The sequence below is a fragment of the Syngnathoides biaculeatus genome, chromosome 20 (genome assembly GCF_019802595.1).
Source record: "Syngnathoides biaculeatus isolate LvHL_M chromosome 20, ASM1980259v1, whole genome shotgun sequence".
NCBI lineage: Eukaryota > Metazoa > Chordata > Actinopteri > Syngnathiformes > Syngnathidae > Syngnathoides > Syngnathoides biaculeatus.
This window is the reverse complement of record NC_084659.1, coordinates 17,123,301-17,146,250: the sequence shown is the minus strand read 5'-3', so window position 1 is coordinate 17,146,250 and position 22,950 is coordinate 17,123,301. Positions and strand designations below refer to the sequence as shown.

Genomic DNA, 22,950 nt, shown 5'->3' with positions numbered 1-22,950 from the left:
CCCGATTTCCGTGACGTGTTAACTCTTCCCTAAATACGCTGTGAAGTAACAGCAAAAAAAAAAGCATTTTTTTCTCAAAAACATTTAACTTTTAAGTCAATCATTTCAATTATTTTTGCAAATAAGGACTCGCAATGGGAAAAATACATGCGAAACGCATTATTCATTTGTTGTCTCTGTGATGTCCTTTTTGATATTTCTACTTGTTTCCCCGCATTTGAAAATGTAAATAATTCAATTAATTTTCTGACTTGTGTTATGAAATTCATCAACTACTTCACACAAAATGTTTTCTCTTGCTCATCCACCCATAAAGTTTGGGAAAATATTGACCGTTTTTTCCACAAACAACCGTCGGCCTATAAAAGTGAAGCACAGAGTTATACAACTGTAAACAAAACTTTGTTCAAGTGAACTAAGCTCTTCCCAATAGCAAACCACAAAAACCTTTACAAACAAACTTTAACAGTGTCAAAGGAAATCTTTCCAACTTACCTGTGGAAGGTTTTCCCACAGCCACGAAACTGCCGATGAACTTGCCGCACAGGTCGCCAAGCTTGTTTTGGGACTATCAAGACGGCGGATGGCAACTTCAGTATTGGTGGCCACTGAGCCATCCAGTCTTTGTTGTTTGTTTGTTTTTGTTTTGTTTTTAAATCAGTGAGCCAACCCATGACAATAACTTTTTTTTTTTTTTGTATCTGCCAGACGTCATTTGACTCACCGACAACGGAGCTGCTGTGTCGTCCACCTTTTTCTATTCTTCGCCCGTCACAGAAGTTTATTTTTTACAAATGGGTCATCATTAAAACTCACATTCCAAAATACTTGGACATCGTGGATAATTATTAGGGTTTTTTTTAATTATGCTAATCCTTTGCACTATTTCTCACCAAATACGCAAAATCACTTTTTTTCTTTTACTCATATTACCAACAATATCTAAGTCACTTTTATTCTACAATGTCAACATTTTTGGACACGCCCAAAACGTTCAATTTTACGCTATTAAAAATTCTTCTGTCCCTTATTAAATAACATTCACACTGTTGCTACATTTTAAAGTCACCATCTCAACTGCTTAAACTATAATTGTGCTCATTTCCCCTTTTATTATTGAACAAACGTACCTACATTGCTAACATGTACTTGTTTTTCTACAAATAAACAACCATGGAGTCACCATCTTGGATATTTGAACCAACTCTGACATGTATTTCCTGTCAGTCTGCGGTGTCACAAACACTTCTTCAAATAAAACATTTGCAAACGTGGAAAAACAACAACACAAAACACAATAGTGCCTCATCATCCAGCACTTTTTTTTTTTTTTTTTGGATAAAAATGTCAACACACCACTTTGTCTCGAAATTATTTGGACCGTCGGAACCGCCGATGGAGTTCAAACAAAACGCTTCGTCGTGACTACAAAAATAAAACATTCAAATATGCCTCTCCTTCCCGAACCGCCGTGTGGAAAAACAAACTTGAAAATACAAACAGAGCATGGAATAAAACACACGCATCAAAACACATAAAAAGTACAGCCTGAAAAAAAATGAATGAAACAAAAATATTTAAAGCTGCACGTACATTCTGTGACTGCCAGAGAAAAACAAACCAATCGGGGGAAAAGCTTACACTTTGGTCTCCTTCCGGGGGGGGGGGGGGGGGGGGAAAATAACATCACAGGTGCTAACGCGACCTACAACAACTTTTGCTTTCCATGACTGATGCAAATTGTCCATAATTAAAGTGCATGTTCTCTTGCCTCCATAAAACAAGATTACAACTAAAAATACTGACCAATGGCGTCACCCCCCCCCCACACACACACACCCCAAAAAAAAAAAAAAAAAAAAAAATCCTCCATCCGGGAATTGGGTTCAGAACTATTTTCCAACTCTCCTCGTGGGGAGAGACACCGTCCTAAAGGCAGCCGGCTATTTCGCGTACAACCGTTTGAGGGATTTTTTTTTCCATTTTCATTCACGATCTTTGCTTTGATGCGGAATTTTACCTCATATAGATTGAGAAATTGCCGTTTCCTAAATGTCCACAACATGAGCTGCCTGTCCCTGATTATCTTCCTTCATTTCAGGGCAAATCCAGTGCTTTGCATGAACAATGTATCCAAAATATATATATATATATATATATATATATGCAAGTCACGTGACTTACGTGCGCGGAGTTGACATGTAATTTGCCGCACACCAAGGGCTCGATTACATTGTGCCTGGCGCTGATTTCTCGGATTAATCCTCATCTGATAAAGCGACAGCAATATCACTTGATCGGGAAGACAGATGAATACTTCCATACAGATTTGAACCTCTGGCTGAAAATAATGTTGAATGTTCGGATGGTTTTCCGGGCGGAATTACGCAGAGCGAGCCCAGCTTTGGCGTCTGCCGCAGCCCGTTAGGCAAAGCTGGGATGCGTACTCAGACTACACGTCACATCCGTGCATGTGACTCTGGAAAATGGCGGCGCCCCTGAACATTCGTAACTGTCGATAAAAGTCTGCTCAAAACACAATAAAATGAGAGATTATTTTACATCACATTGTCAAAATAGGATGATACATATTACGTGACCTATTGGATACATTGTTCATGCAAACCAGTGGATTTCCCCTTGAAAGTTTCGTTCATTCGCGCTTTTATGTAAAACCAACACTAATTTTAGAGAACGATAACTGAATTATTTTCAAGAACATGGTTACGCTGTTGCTAACCAATGATGGCAAAAGTACTTCTTACCATTTATGCCACTTCTTCGCTGATGGCTTCAGTCCCTTTCATACAATGGTTGATTAAGCTTCATGCAGGCATAATCCATAACTCAATTTGATTTGCCATCACCACGCTACAACGGTAAACAGTTCTTGCCGACATAGGTGGGTCTATATGCAAAATTGTCAAAAGGTTGATTGCCCACATCAAGTAACAATGCTTTTAGCATACTCGCCATCTGTGAACGGCTTTCCCTTCCTTACGATTGCAAAAGCGCCAGCAAAGCCATCTGAATTGCATTCACCTTCTTGGGTCGGAACAAAGATTTGCAGATGACTAACTTGGACTCTGGAAAGTAGCTCTTGCCATCTGTGTTCCACTCTTCTGTCCAATACTACGGCAACCCCGCTACGACAAACTGTCTCTGCCTCATTTGCGTTGCCTGCATCACACAAATGACAGGCCCTATGAAACCATCAAAAGAGCCAGATATGGCTCGCCAGCCATGGGTTGCCTACCCCTGAACTACATGATTACAATACACTATACTACTAATAGTATAGTAATACTTAATGGCTTCGTTCACACTCGTGTGGAAAGAGATATTATTTCATCCATTTTCTTAGCCGCTTATCCTCACAAGGGTTGCGCTGGCGCCTATCCCAGCTGTCGACGGGCAGGAGGCAGCGTACACCCTGAACTGGTTGCCAGCCAATCGCAGGGCACATGGAGACAGACGACAGTCACACTCACAGTCACACCTTGGGGCAATTTAGAGTGTCCAATTAATGTTGCCATGTTTTTGGGCTGTGGAAGGAAACCGGAATGCCCGGAGAAAAGCCACGCAGGCACGGGGAGAACATGCAAACTCCACACAGGCGGGTCCGGGATTGAACCCAGGACCTCTGAACTGTGAGGCCAAGCCTTTCCAGGTGATCCACCGTGCTGCTCAACATTATTTCACGATACATCAAATCCCGCCGAAAACTACAGTCTCCCTGTCTGTTTCGAATGTACCCTCCTTTCTTTTCCAGGTCTCCATTTGGATTCCACAATAATCATCCTCTTTTATTTGGACGTTGCTTTTTCAGTCACTTATTAATTACTGTACAAATAAACGCGCCGTCAATTGTACCAGACGGTTCTGCCATAAATCGTCACCTCGGAAATTGGGATCTTCACCTAAAGCGGCCGCAACGTACGAGTGACCTTTTCCGGCCCGCTTCATCGGTACACCGCGTCAAACTGACTTCTGAAGTTGAGCTGAGAACACACTAAATCCGCGTCGTACAAAATTTCCCCGCCACAAATAAAATAAGTCGCGCTCGCGGAAGCGCGCTGCCGTGTCATAAATAGTCCGGTTAAATAAAAAGTAACAACACTGAGCGGGTAAATAGCTTGTTGAAGGTCAGGGCGCTCCCACGAGACGTCGCCTTCATCCTCATCTCGGGTCGTCTTGGTGTCACGACTTGATTTTCCACAGCTGCGTGCGCGCACACACACACACACACACACACCCAAGTTACACGCACCACCCAATGCGGACATGCTCCCAGCATTCCCCGGGACTCACCTTCAAGTTAAACCCCAACAGGTCCGAAATGACGCCCGACACGGCTGACAGGATGACCACTTGCGTGATGTTGTACAGCAGGGGGTTCATGGTCAACCCGTACAGCCTGAACGGACTGTCCAGCTCCTGCCAAGGCGCACCCACGTGGAAACGTCACATGCCACCCATTTTGCTTCCTCACCTAATTCGGGGGTGGATCACGCACCTTGAGCAGTTTGGTCGCCAGCTTCAAGACGTTGTTGACCAGCGTCAGCTCCTCCTTCTTGTTGGGCTTCTTTTCCATCTTCAGATACAAGTTGATCTGACAAAACGCCACACGTCAATCCCCCATCAACGGAGAATCCAGGTAAAAACCCTCTTTCGCGTGCCGCTCACCTGCTCAGTCAGCAGGATGGACGTGTTGCTGTACTTTTTGCTGGTCTCCGAGCCCAGCGTGACGAAGCGCAGCAGGAAGAGCGACAGGCTGGAGCACCAGATCACCAGCTCCCAGTTGTAGTGGCACTCCAGGAACGTGTCGTGCACGTGCAGCAGCTGACGCGCAAAGACAACCACAACACTTGTCAGCCTCGCCGCCCACGTACGCCCATTGGCTCTCGCCACCTCTTCTCCTGAATCCTCGTTGTTCAAACACAACCACATGAATATTTATTCCAATGTTTTTTAACCGTGTCACGCCATCCGTAGCTAATAACTACTCTTATTTTCAACCTTGAGTGGAAAAAATACATTACATCAATTCAGCCAGTCCTACACAGCTTGTGCACGTGACCTCACCATTTTCACGCCGCCACATTTCCGGTCAAAAAAAAAACACTCCTCGACAGTGTCGGGGACATTGAACCAGAGGAAAATATTTACAATACCCAAGACATGTTGTGCTGTTATTTGTCAAAATAGACGAGACAGATATTGAAATTCCATGGAATAGCAGCCGAAGAGACCAGAAAATAGTGATGGATTTGGGTCATTAAACATGATGGATGGTGCCCAACCAAATACACACGCCTGTGGAGCCATCATTTTATTTCCAGTAGCAATTATTCTTCTCCATCTCAAATTACCCAAAAATATTTAGAATGCCAAATTGACTCCTTTGAGAACAATGCTTCTTTAAACAAATAAAATAAAGCATCTGTCGCAGAGAGATTTACATCTGGCTGCGATACGCTTCCGTGTACAGAGGAGCCCACTCGCAGTCCTTTTTTTCCCCTCAATCATAGTTAATGAATGCCACTTTGTGAAAAACCAGGGGTCATTTATTTAAATATTGGTATTTATATTGAAAAAAAATCTGAGTGTCTCCATCGCGATGTGGGATTTATTCCCCATTGAGGAGACATCCAGCAACAAAGTATTTGTATACATCCAGACTTTTCTATACTTTCAAACTCTTCCGTGTAATTCTCTACAACTTACTCACCAGATCCATGTGTAGATCCAGTTGTCCAAGACAAGCAGAAGCGAGTTAACAGTCCGATTTCTTATCCGCAAAAACATCAACTTCGGCATTAAATATAGGTCTCTCATTTTTCCAGGTACCTTCATTTATTATCACCTTCTAAATGTTTAACGATATAGGACAAAACTCTGGGCCGCTATAAGACATATTTTTGTTTCATCTCAACTTTCAACAATGATTTCTTTACCCGGCAATACGGCCAGGCATGTGATTTCGGTGACGTAGGTGCACGAGCTCTATAAACCCAACCTCAACCTGTATTTACGACAAAGTCTACTTACTTTGTTTTAACTACATCCAAGACATTTAAATTTCACACGAAAAGGTCATATTCGGAACAATCATTCACAAATACAGCTTTCATTTCATGCCATATACCTCGGGATGTGTTCCACAACTCCTTTTGTTTGCACACAGCCGCTCTTCACATGAGCATAAGTATTCCAACTCTGAAGTCGACAAAACCTTTTTGTCCCACAGTTTACACAAATACGCCCATCCCACAGCACAAGACTATCGCTCAAAACACACTGCCCACACAACATTTAACTTTGCCGCAGGGAAATAAGTTCTTTCCTTCGAATAGTTTGGAGCCTTGTGTCTGTCCCGTTTGACTCACTCTAAACGGCGTTCATTCACATCATTAAATATTGGACATTCATGCTTTCTATACATTGGACAGAAACATTACGCACACAAGTAGCCGTTCAGATAAATAGGGACCTTACATAACAATTGACAGACACTTGTGTACATATGTGTGTGTGTGTGTATACACAATGTCACCTGTGCACAGCAGATGAAGACGACCGAGAGCGTTAACAGGAAGGCGGAAGACACGATGACGTCCACAGAGCGTTGAGGACCTCGACGCTGCAACGGAAACATCGTTACCGCCGGGACACGTTCAAATGCACATTCGAATGTCCACAAGCCGCAGATGTTACTTTGAGGTAGGAGCGCAGCGACAACCACATCTTGATGTTTTGGACTTTCTTCAATCGAAAATGAGGAACCTCTGACTTCCTGGCTCTTCGGGCTGAAGTCAGGTGACCGAATAGTTTGGCGAACAACAGCCTCTGAAACAAACACACACGCACGCACGTATGTTAACTCACCATACGGCAGATTATTTAGTTGGGTTTTTTTTTTTGCACTCGGATTTATAAACAAGATTCTATTCTCTATTCTGCTAAATTAATTCCTAGACCATAACATGAAGCTGACAGAGTCCCCGGACTTTTATTATCATTTGGAGTTTAAACATATGACCCATACTCAAATAAATCCTCTAAATACCACAACAACTCAAAAATAACAGATGCATTTAAAACCTACAATAATTGCAATATCAAGATGTGGTCTTTGTCCCAAAAATCACTCATACATCCCCCATATGAGAGCCACAAATAAAGTTTACTACTCATAACATTCTACAACAGATCTTTTTTGTTTACCCTATGCTCTATTCCACAGGTGTCAAAGTCAAGGCCTAGGGGCCAGATCTGTCCCGCCACACCATTTTATGTGCCCAGCGAAGTCCAATCTAGTGTTTCCATTTCCATGGTTCTTGTAAAAATCTGGACCAAAATACTGTCATATATCCATCCATCCATCTTCTTTGCCGCTTATCCTCACGAGAGTCACGGGGAGTGCTGCTATCCCAGCTGTCAACAGGCAGGAGGCGAGGTACACCCTGAACTGGTTGCCAGTCAATCTCAGGGCACAGCGAGACTAACAACCATTCACACTCACTACCACCCCTACTGGCAATTTAGACTTTCCAATAAATGTTGCATGTTTTTGGGATATGGGAGGAAACCAGAGTGCCCAGAGACAACCCACGCAGGCACGGGGAGAACATGCAAACTCCACATGGGCGGGGCCAGGATTGAACCAAGTACCTCAGAACTGTGAGGCCAACGCTTTACCATCTGATCCACCATGACACCTTGTCAATGATATATAAAGATATTGTAAGCATTTTTGCGTTACCAAACATGAAGAGTTGAAAAACACATTACCCTTGATTCCTGATTCAGATTCATGAATTATGTAAACATGATGAGATTAAACATTTTTATTGTTTCAAAGTTAAAACGACCCTATGAGGGAAACCCGAACTACAATGTGGCCCGCGAGAGAAATCCCACCACATTCGAAAACCGTGACATAGCTTTACCCTTTCAGTCAAGCCAGGCCTAAACGTGGATCTTCACAAATAACGCCCTGCTCCTGACACGGAGTCGTGGACAAATTTACGGTCCCGCCGTCTCGCCCTCACCTGCTTGTAGGTCCTCTCGGCCACGCTCAGCAGGAAGAAGAAGAGCCAGGTGAGGCACAGCCGCACCGTGAAGCTCACCGTTACCATGGTCACCACCAGGGCTTCCGAGCCGGACCCACCCCCCAGCGCCACGGACAGCAGCTCGTTGGCCGAGAGCGCCGTCAGCTGCTCCGAGTCGCGGCGCTGAGCCAGTCTGAAGCCAAGCGGAACAATAAACATTGTCCCATACCGACACCTTCACATTATTAACCATCAATTAACACTTACCTGTACGCTAAGGGGGTCAGTCCCAGCGTCACTGACACCAGATTGCCAAACACCTGGTACCCGATTCCCGGCGTGTAAAGATTCACCTGTGGGACCCCCCGCACATTAATTTTCACTTTCACCTGAAAGTAATAAAACAACCGTCGGCACCTTTTTTGTCCGCTCACCCTGTTCATGATCATGCCGCTGATCTCCAGGACCGACATGTCTGCTTTCTTGCACTCGTTTCCCTCCCACACGATGGCGCTCACCCTCTCCAGGCCCGTGTTGGAGCTGTGCGGCCAAGGGGCGTGACCCTGAAGGCACCAGACGTCACCCTCAGCAGCTTTACTCTCACACAACTCAGTTACTAATGGACCCACCTGATGGAAAGGGTCATCTCGGTATTCCTTCTTGGCGGGAGGACACGCGGGGACGCCTTCCCCTTCTCCGTCTGCGGAAGGACGACAATTCCCGCTTTACTCGGCGCGCCTTTACATTTCCCTTCGGGTGAGGCGGTTATTCCCTGACCCGTCTCGGACGTGCACGACGACCTGCACTCGGCGCAGTGCAAAAAGTCCTCCCACAGCACGTCCTCGGTCTCCGACCCGTGCCGGGTGCTCTCCGAGTCCTGAGTCCTCGGGCTGGAGCGCCGGGAGCTGCGGCCGTTGCTTGACTTAGGAATGTCCTGAGCCCCCCCCAAAAACATTGAGGGAAAGAAAACAAAGTTCCACCCTAGTCAATTCATTCCAAATCTTACTCCACTCCTGTGCCTCGGCGTAACTGTTTCAAATCACTCTTCCAAAGAATCCGCCCCTGTTATTTGCCCTTACCTCCACCACGTAGTGATTCTTGTAGTGCGTGTTCTTGCGGTTCCGCAGCGCGCATTCGGCGTTAAATCTATCCGCTCCCCTGCGGAAGGCCACGTAAGACGCGTCAGGCTCCTCCTCGCTGGATGCCTCATCCGACGCAGGTCCCTGTCGGACGCCACCAACTGTCAGTATCGACCTCTGGGTATTTATCGTTTTGTCACGCTGGTGGCTCACCTTCACGCCAGCGGCGACGTGTTGGGTGGCGCGAGCGTGCCACAACGGCCCGCGCGTAGCAGGGCACGCCTCATCCAGGCGCCTTGAGAGTTCCTGGCGTGGGCGCAGACCCTCCTCGCTGCTGCGGTTGGTCACGCGCCCGTCCAGCGACACGTAGCCGTTGTCTGTTTCCGTCGACTTGTCGATGGAGAGCTTGGACTTGCCGGACCTGCAGGGACACGGACCGGAGCGACAGTGAGCGCTAATCCCTCAATTGCCATTTCTTCTTGTACGGATTCCGGCCTTGATCAACGCTCGCCAAACAACATGCCTTGTTTGGGCCCGGTCCAAAAGAAAAAAAGGGAAAATACACACCCGGCGTTACACAGATCGTGCCAGAAATCGTGGAACAGAGTGCCCAGGCTGTTTGTGGCGCTGGCCGAGCAGGAGTGCGGCGCCCCCTCCTGTGTGTTATCGCTACTGCTGGAGCCGTCGCCCTCCCTATGCACCTCCATCTGGGAAGCCTTCCTCAACTTCCTTCGGTCGGGAAAGAAAAATACAGCGTACGCACACTTAGTGGCCGTCCCCAGGGTACCGTGAGAGCCCCCTACCCGAAATGGATTCCGTGCAATTCTGTAGAATTGTAGTTTCTTTCTAAATCAAGCTACTGTAATTTCCCGCCATCAAGACTTTTTTCACATGCTTTCAACCCTGTGGTTTATGCGGTGATGCAGCGCTCGTGTTAGCGCACCTGGTTATAAGCCTCAGTACACAGAAAGAACTGAACACAAGCACCGCGCTAACACTGGCACCGTGCTAACGCTAGCGTCACGTTAACGCTTTCGCAGCGCGAGCGCACCTGGTTATATGCTGCGATACACAGAAAGAGCTTAACACTACCACCGCGCTAACACTGGCACCGTCGCGTTAACGCTAACACGGCACTAGCGTTACATCCTGTGTACCGAGGCTTGCCCCCCACACGACAGGTGCGCTCTGTAAAACGGGAATTACAGGAGTCATTATTATGCTGATTCATAGACAGAGCTGGAAACAATTATCAAGGAATCAAGTACAATCAGTGCCCGAATTTAAACTGTGGGATGAAGCCGCCTCTTCAGTTGCCGGCCGATGATCCTTCCTGACGTTCAACAAACGTCACCAGAGTCAAAAGACAAAGCCATTCAAAAACACACAAAACTGCATCAAATTATCATTATTGCATTTATCATGGAGACACTCCGATTATATCCAATTCCCAAACCCATCCATCCAAAGAGACAATCTATCATTCTCATTCCAACACAGAAGTCAGAAACACACTACTGTGTGTGGAGTGGTCAGTGAGAATCTCTCCATGACAAATGCAAGTAGAAAAGAAGATCACACCCGACTATAATCGCACTCTCATCACCGCTTCCCATTTCACCTGCGTCTCTTCCCGCCCACGCCGGGCACCGGCTTGGGCGTCCTGGTTGAAACGATCTGACAGTGCACCGTGCCCAACAGCAGCATGAGCCAGATAGCGCCGAACACCTCGGTAGCGGGGATCCCGTGAGCCTGCGGGATGGTCGCGTAGAGGAGGGCCGCCACCGCTGCGGAGGGGGGAAGGCGCAGCTGCGTCACACACGTCGACCACTTCATTCGCAAGACGCGTACCTTGCAGCAGGTAGAGAGCCAGCAGCAAGAGGAAGATGGCCCTGGACGTCACCCGGATCCACCATCGATAGAAGAAAGGGAAAAAGACCACACGTACGATGCCCTTCCGAGTCAGCGACGTCCACGGACTCTCCGGTTTCGCCTTAGCAAACGCCGAACCTGCGGAGGGTCGCCCATAACCCATAAAATTACTTTCGAGTCCTGACTGCAGGTTGATCTGATCTCACCGCGAACCAGGTCCACGTCGATCAGGTCCGGCTTGACGTGACCCGTCTTCTTCGGCTTGTTCCTCAGGCCCTGCGGGGAGGACGGAATAAGTCAACGGTGGTACATAAGAAAATGCTAAATACCAAAGCACGTTTCAAACAAATTATTGCTGATGTCTTTTTGCTTTTCTGGATTTTTCTAAACAATGGTTTACATTAAAATGTGTTTCCTTTGTCGGCTGCCCATCCCAAACGCTTTAATTTTTCACGACAAAACAAAAGCACCGGGCTGGGATCAAAGACAAAAAACGAGAGCCTCGCGCAGTTACGCCCCGGACGTCCATCAACACTCTTCCCAAACCTGACGCTCGCTTTTCCATACCCCATCTCAACTGCACTTCATAGTTAGGAGGCACGCCGTGCTTTCTACCAGCTCCGGTCACGCTCCTCCCGGACTACTCGGGTCGTGGTGCGCTTACTGAAGCTAATGCTCCGCAGCACCGCATCCATTTATTCCGCTTCGTCGTTTTTGAGACCGACAATGTTACACTTCCTGCCGCAGTGCCATGAAAATAAATTGGGACTAAGATGCCAAAATACATATCTAATCAACTTCCTGTGCACATTTGACTGTCACAAGACAGCAGACGTAAACCCACGTAATACTTTCTTTATCGTGTTAAGTTATAGACGAGCCCCGCGTCGCTTCCCAAACGACCTCGTCCACGAGAGGACGGCGTGATCCGCCTTCGGGCATGTTCCAACCAAAACATCAATGGCTCCTGGTTGTCAGGAGTCTTATCTCGGCACTGCGCTCTTATCTCCCCGATACTTGCCGCTTCTTATCTTTGGAATGGTCACTGAGCCACGCTAGACTCAATGTCAAAACCATCTCGGGACTGTTTGCGCTCTATCATGCCCTCCCTAAATAAACAACACGCCGTCAGAGGGCTAAATGCCAAACACCATTCAATTGTAATGACGTGTATTATGAATGAAATGTAAACACGACCATTCTTTATTACATATTTTCTTACGTCAATGAATGACCTGGCACGTCAGTCTAATTTTTAATAATTGCTCTTGGGCTCTAATATTTGCCCAATTAGCCAAAAACCTTCCCACCGCCTGTCTCAACTGCGGGCGAGGAGGTTCACGCAAAGAATGCAGGCCGGTCACACCCAGATGGACCCTAACCCTAAACCTGCTAGTCTACGTCGTGGGCATCGTGCCGCTCGCCGGCAAATACTCACCAGCGATATAAACTGAAGAGGAAGACGATTTGACAAGGAGGATGGGTGAGGATGAAGAGGAAGAAGCGGGCCAGAAAGGAAATGGTTAAAAAAAAAATATATACAAAAATATTGAAGAACAACACTGGACAAGAGCCGGTCGACGGAGACGGACGGGAGAGGGGCATACAGAACTTAAAGAAACTGAAAGAGAAAATACAAATGAATGAAAGGCGGCGCGAACGAGCTGGTGACGGCACCTTGATTTCCCGCTGCTCCACGGACTTCTCCCAAATCTGCTGGTCGTAGGCGCCGATCTGCAACAAAAACAAACCACATTAACACCGCTCGCAAAAACCTCAGCCTACCCTTGACCTTTCGCCTAAACCTTTACAGTTCAACTTCATTTGACCTTTCAAATTTGTCCAACTGGTCAGTCTTTCAGGACCGTAATTTCTAGCCTATAAACCACAACTTTTTGCACATGCTTTCAACAACTGCAGTTCATGCAGTGATGCGGCTAATTTGTGCATTTTTTTCCCCAACGGCCGCAAGGGGGCACTCGAGCGGAATAGGTGAGAGTGAGACCGCTGGAATTTATGTGCCAAGGAAGTGACTTTTACCAGTATGTGTTTTTTTACTGGCCTTGTTCGCGCTGTGCTACCCTTAGCACTATGCTAACGTGTTACTGGCATATCTCAGTGATTTTTACCAGCATGCGTTTTTTTTAACCGGCCGTGTTAGCGCCACGCTAGCGTTAGCGCCGCACTAGCGTGTTTCTGCTGTGTTACTGTCTCGTCTCCGTGATTTAGGGTGTTTTTTGTTTTTTTTTTAAACGGGTCTGTTAGTGCTGTGCTATCGTGTTGCTACTGTGTAGCTGCTGCAGCTGTTTTTTTTTTCTACCAGTATGTTTTTTTTTAACCCGTTCGTGTTACCGTGTTGTTGCTATGTTAAGCTAAGCTAAGGTATTAAAACTTTGAAAACACTTTCTGTGTACCTGTCTTTCTTTTGTAAATATCTGGTGTTTCAATGTGGCCACTTGCAGCTTCTACACAGGTACCAAATGGTATTTCCTTTGCAAATGTAGTGGGTGAGCCTTATAATCCGGTGCGCTCCGTAGGCCACAAATTACGGTATTTTTTCTACAACTTCTGACTAATGGACAGTTTATGGAACAATGTCAATTGAAATTCACGGACGGTGGTAAATTTCACATTTAGGTGCATTCCTAATATTAGCAAAGGTCCAATTAAGTTCTCCTGAACAAAGTTACTTAAAAATGATCTAATTATCTCACCCACATTCCCAACATATCACTATACAGACACTAAAGGCACATTCAATATGTCGTTATTTTCAGGCCATTTACTCAAAATGTCGAATGTGATATCGGCCCAGAAAGTCTCGTTCATGAAAACAGTAACAATAATCGATTGCATACACAAACACACACACCATGAGGAAAAGTGCGCGAGTGCGAGCACGCGCAAGTGTCATCTGTCACTGTCACGTGGATTTAATAGCCCGACGCACTGTCACCGTGGGAACCAGATTAGTGCTGCTGGCTTTAAACTATTTTTACAGCGTGGACTAGAAAGCAGGAGTCAACTAAATGTTTGTGAATGGAAACCCGGAAGCCTCATTTAGCTTCAACCGCAACCAGACAGAAGAAGAATGAGGTCAAAACGGCCACGGCGAGGACCCTCACCTGAGCGTCTGTCGGGTTAATTGCTGTACTGAAACTGTCGATCGAGATTTTAAAGACCAAACAAGGATGTAAAATGACTGTCTGAATAAAAACATCAAAATGACAACATCATCTCAACTACGGACGTACCACGGTGGATCTTAAACTAGCTTGTTTTACGTGCTACATTGCACTTTAGCTTCCTTTATCAAGTGTGAAATACATCACTAACACTCTTCTTTCATTCCGCCTCCTGTTTATTACATTACACTACAGGTGTCAAACTCAAGGCCTGGGGGCCAGAACCGGGCCGCCGCATGATTTTATGTGGGCCACGGAGGCAAATCACACGTTACCAACGTCCATGTTTTTGTTCTAATCTGTACCAATAAATAACGTTGAGAAATTAAAAGTCATTACCCTTGATCTCGGATTCCAAAACTACTTCATAAATTTCATGTGTAAATATGATGAGGTGGTTATTAAAGATTTTTTTATGGTTTCATAGCCCTCTGAGGGAAATCGCAAGTACAATGTGGCCCTCGACTAAAATGAATTTGACACCTCTGCTTTACACTAACAGATAGTGTAGAAAAATTATCACAACTACAAATCCTGCCAATAATCTGCTCTATAACTACCAGTAAAAAAATATTACATGCAGCAAAGCACCAAATATTCAAGGCCAATCCAGCGAGGGATAAAAATCGAGGTCGGCGCAATCTTTGAGTTACCACTGCATTTCAGGAAAATACTTTTTAAAACTTGTTTGCCATAACATGACAACACTTCGTAAGATTCTGCGGCTGTGAACTGCTATTACCGCAAAAACGCACCGCCGCTCACACCTGTCTGCGTTGTCACTAATCGATATGACCGTCAACTACACGATCTTTTATCGTCTATTAAACGACTAAGCTAATTTTAGCGGAAGCTTGGACAGCAAAACTAACTGGAAAGAATTTGGCTTGCTCGCAGCCTCAACGTTAACCTCGGCGATGTTTCCACATGCGATCATGTCAACACGTGCGTGTGTGAGCGCACGTGAACTGGTTTCACTAATCCTGTGGTGTCCCATCAACAGCAACGTGTCAAATGACTTAATGACTCATTAAAGTCTAAGCCTGCCTTTCTATCATTTGAAGTTTAATCTAATCGCAATATACTACCGCAAACCTTAAGTTATCTTTGCCTGGTACGACTACAATTTTTGTTTTTTTTTTACACTAATGGGGTTTTCCTCTGGCAATCAGCAAAAGGTTGGCGAAAGTCCACGCCAACGCCGGGTGTCGTTTCCAGCTCGTCGGGCGCGGCTCTCCAGTCTCCCTTTTTGTCAGCCTTTCAAGGAAATCGATTCTGGCAGGTGCTTTTGTCTCACAGTTCCCATTCCTTTCTTTGACGTGTAACAACTTGCGCGCTATTTATGTTTTCGATGAATATTGTAGACCCTACCGCTAATAGTAGGGGGGAAAAAAAAACATTTATCATGTCTTTGCATGTATGGAAACTGCTTTGAAAAGCCCAAAGCTCCCGTCACAATTTGACGTGAAACGCCTGTTCCAAAAAAGCCATTCATTTTAAAAGCGCGTGACTCGTGTCACAGACACCGAGGGCGAAGGAGAGAGACGGTCCAGAGACGGTAAGGCGAGCCTTCGCGGGTCCACGACACGAACCCATCAGATGATCCGATATCGGAAACCGCCAGACCGCATTTTGGATTCTGGACGCTTTAAGCTCCTGAATGCACATCGGCCAACTGGTGCCTGTCGCTGAATGTGCACAAAAGTATCGGGACGGACTTGGTTCATGATTCCACGACAGTCAATTCATTCATTGTCTTAGGAAAAACATGCCGCATTCTTACTACTTTGCAGGAAGAGTTTTTGGTCACACGTCCCAACAAGCTGCAATACGACCGCCACGCTTCAATGAGCGCCGGCTGAAGTGGCCTCTTACCTTTTTCTGGTACCACACCACTGCATCTTTCACTTTGGAAGCCATTTACATGTCAGCTCTCACCGTCTAGGGCATCTTAAACTGGAAAAAAAAAAGGGGGGGGAGGGAACAGGACAAAAAAAATGTAAAATTAATCACACTAGAGGGAGAGCCAAAGTGAAAGCTGCCAAACGACAGCCCAAGGAGAGCGCGACTGACTCGGCTGTGACTAATAATGAAAAGGGGGGGGGGGGCACGACCGCACTAGAACGCAAACAGTCGTAACATTGTTGTACAAATACACCAATACTTGCGGTTGAAAGGGCAGCTCATCACGCGCCACAAATATGAATGTTGCACTCCATCCTGACGACCGGGCGTTCACAGTGGATCACGCCCGGTCGCGGGATTGGCCGCCCACCACTTGCGGTCCCTTTTGACTGGGTCCTTGTTTACTTTTACTTCCACTTGTTGACAGGCTATACCACAGGTGTCAAACTCAAGGCCCGGGGGCCACATCCGGCCCGCCACATGATTTTCCGTGGCCCACAAAAGCAAATTACGAGTATCAACTTCCATGATTTGTGTGAAAAAATCTGTCCCGAAATTCCAAACTGTCATGTCATAATTGAGAACGTTGCAATATTGCAACCATTATTGTTTTCCCAAACATCACCAATAGTTCAAAAACGCATTATCCTTGCTTTCTCATTCCCAAACTAGCTCATTAATTTAATGTGTAAATACGATATGGCAAAAGATTTTCATGGTTTCACAGTCCTAACAGCCCTCCGAGGGAAATTGTAACGACATAGTGGCCCACAACAAAAAGGAGTTTGACAGCCCTAGTCTATACAAACGCCACTAAAACAAAACACGGTGCCGTAGGGTCCAGCCCGCAATCGTTTCGTCCCGTTGTCGCTGAAGGCAACAGATTACGATACTCTACCGGATCACCGCGGCCGACAGTATTCCGCCTGCTCGCTGGGTTTTGCATAAACAATGCAATGTCCTCACTCCTTCGAGGCGACTGCGCTGCCCCGCCGAGATGATGTCGCTCGTCTCAAAGAGGTCTGGACTTCATGGTGAAGCAGGAAAAGCGTGACGGGCTGCCGGTGTAACCCCCGACGTGGAAGTAAGTAAGTGTGACAAGATGCAGCGTTAAGATAAGGTCAGTAAAACTGACTGTGAGTGGATCCTTCCCTCTTCTTTGGCGCCGCATGTGCGTGTGAACCTTAATCTCCACTTTTCTATGTTTCCCTCACAGGCTGTCACAGGCTCAAGCCGTGAGTCACCACCCGATGCCGCTGACGCCTTTTAGGTGGTGCCCAAATGAGTGTGTTGGCAACCAACTGCAGCTAAGTCAAATAAATTCAACTCGGCGCATTTTTGCGCCTGTGGTCCAAGGCCTCGTGCGCTCAGTAGGTCAACAATTTGACAGTTGGCTTTTCACACACCAGAAGGAAAGAAAAAGACTTTTATAGCAACACGAAGAACGTCCGCCTGGCAATTGGCCCAACCTTTTTTTTTTTTTAACTCGATCACTATCGTGGGCTTAAAAGGAAAAAAAAATACATTGGAGCCGTTGGCTCAAATACTTCAAATCGCACATTCTAACTTGCCTAATATGGCCTCCAACTGCACAATACGACTGCGCACTGACACTCCTCATTTTGGATGGAAAATGTGGCAGGACCAAAGAAGACCTAAAAAAATTAAATAAACACTCCTCTTTCCCAAAATACACTGCGGCTTACCATCTCTATTTCGGGGAAAATAAAAAATAAAAGAGAGAGAGAGCAAGAGTACACATCTTAATGCCCTCGACTCACACACCAGCAAACTCCGCTGGCGTGTCGACCAAATCTCATGCTCGAGGTTAACTTTTGTTGAAAACTTGAATGTTGACAAAATGCGCGCAGCGTGCCGCACAAATACACACTATGTTACGTGTACACAATGTAGAATGCAAAGCGCAAGGACCAATTATCATTATTAGACGTATTGGCCTGCCCTATACTGTGAACCGCACCTTTCGGTACTTTCTCACGTTTTCCCCGTGATGTGCTTGAAAATACTAGAATGTCCATGCTCCGCTCACGCTATACATGTATTCCCATTACTATCTTCTCACTACCATTACTCACATTTATGCACAGTGAAGAAAATAAGTATTTCAACACCCTACTGTATTGCAAGTTCTCCCATTTAGAAATCCTGGAGGCTCTGAAATTTTCATCGTAGGTGCATGTCCACTGTGAGAATGTATGATTTTTAAATGGTTTATTTGTGTGATACAGCTGAAAATAAGTATTTGAACACATGCCTTTCAGCTAGAATTCTGACCCTCAAAGACCTGTTAGTCTGCCTTTAAAAGTCCACCTCCACTCCACGTATTATCCTGGTCTTGGTCAATGACCTGAAAAGAGCGGGGACCACAGTTTCCAAGGTGACTGTTGGTAATACACTTTATGACATCATGGTTTGAAATCATGCATGGCACGGGAGGTTCCCCTGCTTCAACCAGCACATGTCTAGGCCTGTCCTAAGTTTGCCAATGACCATTTGGATGATACAGAGGAGTCATGGAAGAAAGTTTTGTGGTCAGATGAGACCAAAATGGAACTTTTTGGTCATAATTCCACCAAGCGTGTTTGGAGGAAGACGAATGAAGAGTTCCATCCCAAGAATACCATCCCTACTGTGAAGCATGGGGGTGGTAGCATCATATTTTGGGGGTGTTTTTCCACACGTGGGACAGGACGACTGCACTGTATTAAGGAGGGTATGACTGCAGCCATGTATTGTGGGATTTTGGAGAACAACCTCTTTCCCTCAGTCAGAGCATTGAATATGGGTCACGGCCGGGTCTTTCAACATGACAATGACACGAAGCACTCAGCCAGGAAAACCAAGGACTGGCTCCGAAAGAAGTATGTCAAGGTTCTGGGATGGCCTAGCCAGTCTCCAGACCGAAACCCAATTGAAAATCTTTGGAGGGAGCTGAAACTCCGTGCTGTTCAGCAACAGCCTAGAAACCTGTCCCATTTAGAGAAGATCTATATAGAGGAGTGGGGCAAAATCCCCCCTGCGGTGTGTGCAAACCTGGTGAACAACTACAGGAAACGTTTGATCTCTGTAACTGCAAACAAAGGCTTATTTGCAGCCGTATCACACAAATTAATCGTCAAAAAAAAAAAAAAAAAAAAATCATACATTGTGATTTCTGGGTTTTTCTTTTTCGATGATCTCTCTCACAGTGGACATCCACCTACAATGAAAATTTCAGACCCCCTCCATGATTTGTGAGTGGAAGAACTTGCAATATAGCAGGGTGTTCAAATACTAATTTTCTTCACTGTGCAATAATTAAGTGACACCTTGCCTCGGAGGTTTGTGCACGTTGAAAACAAAAACCCTTTTGACCTCCTTCCTGGCTCTGCTGGTAAGTGATACGTAACCCAAGCTGCACCCCACCCCGCCCCTCTGGGGGCGCTCTATATTTCATGACGGGTGCCGGTTACATCTCTGTGCCGCTTTGGAAAAAACACCAGCCTGCCAAAAACTGACTCAACAAACAAACACACATGTCCCTACTTGGGTGATGCGAGGCTGAACGAACCGGCCGGCGAAACAAACGCACCTCGCCACGCGCTTTCCGTCAGACCCGTGTCGGACATGTTCCTTTTAACTCTGCATGAACGTCATCAAACGCCACGCGGGCAAAAAAAAAAAAAAAAAGTCGGGACTGTCGCGCCGCTTATGGGAAGTGAAAGCCAAAAATGAAAACTTCAGACACGAATGTCACGTAATGAGTTCACTACATTCACTTCACATTTGTTCTCATTCAAATTGTGAAAATTGTTTACGTACAGCGCGGGAGCTGTGCAACAGTTATTACTATCATCAATAGTTAGCGATAATGTGAGTAACATACCAGCGGTGGTGAAGGTCTTGACACCGAGATCGTCAGGCAGGACACCAAACACCTCAAAGCCTGTGTAAGACATGAGCGTTACACATTAATGCCTCGGTTTTTACAGAAAACACCTTTTCTCACGACCTTTTCTTCCAGTGACTCCAGTGAAAAGAGGACACTCGTCGCCCCCCAACCTCCTCCTCCCGCATTCACACTTTGAACATCTGCAGCTGTGACGTAACTGTAATGCAGCAAGTGATGTAACGGCCTCTGCGGGCCCTGCTGTCCCGCTGCCGGGTGGCCTGAAAACCCTTTCGCACCAAGTAACCCTTCACCGCCAGCCAAAACCGCGTATCCACGGCACCCTACGCTCTGACATCTTGGACTTTTGTTGATTCTTTCCTCCAAATCGGTCACCTTCACATCTCAGTATGGCAACGTCGTAGCAGGTGGAGACAAAGGCCCTGCCACCATGTCACCTTTTGACCTCCCTTTCCAAACAACGCTCTCCCAACATCGTTTGGCTGTTAGTGAAAATCAGGTTTTTGGACCCTGGGGGCTTTCACGGCAACATTGGAAAATACACAAACACGTGTAAAAAAAAAAAAAAAAAAATCACAACAGTGTCAAAGGCTTGAATTTAGTCGAGTAATTCAATTTTATATTTTAATACGTGTGTATCATTTTGATGATTACTGCTCACAAATACCAGAATTTGACCATCTCTACCAACTAAAATGTTACGTAAAAATCTTGAAAGTATTCTACTCGTTTTTTTACGAAGAAATTAGGCAAGAATTTCCCCAAGTGTTCCATGAATATGAGCGCTGACATTTTTTTCACTATATTCTATTTTTTTTTTTTTTTAGCTCTATCGGTTGACATCGTTCCTTCATGTAACTCACAACAAAATAGGCGAAGCGCATGTTGTCAAGAACGTTTTCTTTTTTTTCCATTTGGAAGCAAAGGCTCGTTAATTTCAACGACAAACGCCAGTAAATATTACGACTTAGTTATTGTTGGAAGGGGGAGGGCTCAAATTTGATAGTTTTTACAAGCGTGTTACCGTTAAGTGGTTAACCTCCTCGTACCAAATTCACAGCTAGCTCGGTAGCTAGCTAGCCAGTCAAGCTAGCCTACCGGCGGCCACAAAGAGGCCCCCTCACCCCCTCCCGCCCCGCACACGCAACTGGCGGCGGCTGCGGCGTCTTACCTCTCTGCCGCTCGGAGCTGAAACTCCAATAAAAAAAAATAAAATATAAGCTTTACGGAGGCGTGCGGGGGAGCTAGCCAGCCCGGTCCATGGTGCTCGGATGGTCGCCTTGCAATCGTGGAGCTCCTCCGCAGCTGCCGATGCGACAACCCAAAGTGCCTTCAACTCAAACGCGCCGCCGCATTTTCTGCAATGTTTGCTTTTGGTGACCGAAAACGCGTCACAATCCTTTCATAACGTTTACTTCACCATCCCGAAGCAGCGCGTTGCTTTTTAAAAACCGCTTTAAAACGCATTAAAGCGGTCAGCGGACACGAAGCGTTGCCTACCTCTAGCGGACATTAACATGCACTGCAGGCTGAAAAAAAATACATACAAATGCGCTGCGTCGCGATCAAGGGTTGACTGTAACGTGACGTAAGACGGCAGCCAATCAGCATCGAGACTGGGCGTGGCGAGTGCGGATAACGGATCCGCTTTCTCTTTGCCATCTCCCAGCGGTCGTCGATAATAAACACTCGTCAAACAAAATATTCGATCAAGACATCCACCGACAGTCAAGATGTAGGCCGCGCAGGGGAGACGGACGGCCTCGGAAACACGCTGACGTGAGTTCCGCGCAGTCTTATGATTCGCTTCACGCTTCTGTGCCATCAAAGCTAGCTTTGCTATCTGACGCGCTAACGACGTCAAGTCCGTTTTTCCAAATGTTACTTGGGCGGAATGTCGGAGGTTATTCCATGTTTAGTCTCAACGGCATTGACGTTGTGTCAGCTCATGAAGTTTGTCAAAAAAAAAAAAATGATGATGATCGACATACTGTAGATGTCAATGCATTACAATGTCAACATATCGTCATCTCACCATAGAGCGTTCATCTCCTGCCTTGCTCAATCAAGATGTCTCTGGCTCAGAGGGTCTTGTTGACCTGGGTCTTCACCCTGGTCTTCCTCATCATGCTTGTGCTCAAACTGGACGGGAAGGTACAAAATATTCAGTTGAAGCTGCAAGGAACTACGCGATAAAATGTTTTCGCTGTGCCCCTTTAGGTGCAGCTGAACTGGTTCCTCATCTTCCTCCCCGTGTGGGTCTTCGACGGCATCCTCCTGCTCATGCTCGTCATCAAGATGGCCGGGCGCTGCAAGCCGGGCTTCGACCCGCGCAACGGCTCGCCGGACTTGCGCCTGCGCGCCTGGTACCTGGCGGCCGTGCTGCTCAAGCTGGCCTTCTGCCTGACGCTGTGCGCCAAGCTGGAGAAGCTGGCGGACGTGAAGGTCACGGTGGTGTGCGTCCCGCTATGGACCGTGCTGCTGGGGGCGCTGGTCGAGCTGGGCCTCAACATCTTCCCGGAGAGGAGAGAGGCCTGACGGCCGCGACGCCGCAAAAACTCACCTCCAGAGATGTGATTGTATTCCTGCAACAACGCTACTGTGAAACGACACACTTGACCTATTTATTGACATGACATCTTTTGTCCAGTCTTTCGCTCAGTACTGTACTTTTTTGTAGTTTGTTCCGCTTTCTCGCCACATCCCCGCTCAAAACAATGCTCAATCTAATGAGCGGACGCTACATTATTTTGCAAGGAAGCGTATTACTGCCACATCAATTAAAAAAAAAAAGTCGCATTTCACATAATTATGTGATAAGTTTCACATAATTGTGAAACGTGACTTTTTTTCTCACCAACAAAAAAGGTCGCATTTCACATAATTATGAGAAATGTGACCTTTTTTTGGGTGTGGCAGTCATACGCTTCCATGTTTTCCCAGAT

General features: G+C 46.3%; 2 protein-coding genes across 7 annotated transcripts; one reads left to right on the top strand and one right to left on the bottom strand.

Moving 5' to 3' along the window:
- Nucleotides 1-1,185: 1,185 nt before the first annotated feature.
- LOC133493485 (protein PHTF2-like) lies at nucleotides 1,186-21,682 on the bottom strand. 6 transcript variants are annotated; one of them, XM_061806892.1, is made up of 21 exons: nucleotides 21,177-21,539; nucleotides 19,982-20,041; nucleotides 16,066-16,146; nucleotides 12,683-12,739; nucleotides 11,212-11,281; nucleotides 10,985-11,143; nucleotides 10,755-10,920; nucleotides 9,701-9,862; nucleotides 9,347-9,554; nucleotides 9,134-9,277; nucleotides 8,832-8,988; nucleotides 8,684-8,754; nucleotides 8,489-8,617; nucleotides 8,322-8,407; nucleotides 8,055-8,247; nucleotides 6,718-6,849; nucleotides 6,557-6,643; nucleotides 4,687-4,842; nucleotides 4,517-4,612; nucleotides 4,312-4,437; nucleotides 1,186-4,221 (listed from the first exon to the last, which is right to left on the bottom strand). In XM_061806892.1, exons 3-21 carry the CDS (start codon nucleotides 16,108-16,110, stop codon nucleotides 4,201-4,203), a joined length of 2,265 nt encoding a protein of 754 aa, XP_061662876.1. In that variant the 5' UTR covers nucleotides 16,111-16,146; nucleotides 19,982-20,041; nucleotides 21,177-21,539; the 3' UTR covers nucleotides 1,186-4,200. The 6 variants fall into 6 exon arrangements, with proteins under 6 accessions (XP_061662876.1, XP_061662874.1, XP_061662872.1 ...); XM_061806890.1 differs by lacking the exon at nucleotides 21,177-21,539 and adding an exon at nucleotides 21,553-21,682 and having other exon boundaries at nucleotides 8,489-8,754; XM_061806888.1 differs by having other exon boundaries at nucleotides 8,489-8,754; nucleotides 21,177-21,540.
- Nucleotides 21,629-22,615, top strand: LOC133493515 (transmembrane protein 60-like). The gene is made up of 3 exons (XM_061806952.1): nucleotides 21,629-21,784; nucleotides 22,046-22,159; nucleotides 22,226-22,615. Exons 2-3 carry the CDS (start codon nucleotides 22,076-22,078, stop codon nucleotides 22,541-22,543), a joined length of 402 nt encoding a protein of 133 aa, XP_061662936.1. The 5' UTR covers nucleotides 21,629-21,784; nucleotides 22,046-22,075; the 3' UTR covers nucleotides 22,544-22,615.
- The last annotated feature ends 335 nt before the right edge of the window (nucleotides 22,616-22,950 follow it).

Excerpts from the sequence above, each read along its gene's own strand:
- LOC133493515 (XM_061806952.1), top strand. The coding sequence starts at position 22,076 with ATGTCTCTGGCTCAGAGGGTCTTGTTGACCTGGGTCTTCACCCTGGTC. Across the intron at positions 22,160-22,225 it reads TGCTCAAACTGGACGGGAAG|GTGCAGCTGAACTGGTTCCT; the intron begins GTACAAAATATT and ends GTGCCCCTTTAG.
- LOC133493485 (XM_061806890.1), bottom strand. The coding sequence starts at position 16,110 with ATGGCTTCCAAAGTGAAAGATGCAGTGGTGTGGTACCAGAAAAAG. Across the intron at positions 9,863-10,754 it reads GTGGGCGGGAAGAGACGCAG|GAAGTTGAGGAAGGCTTCCC; the intron begins GTGAAATGGGAA and ends TCCCGACCGAAG. Across the intron at positions 9,555-9,700 it reads CACGATCTGTGTAACGCCGG|GTCCGGCAAGTCCAAGCTCT; the intron begins GTGTGTATTTTC and ends GTGTCCCTGCAG.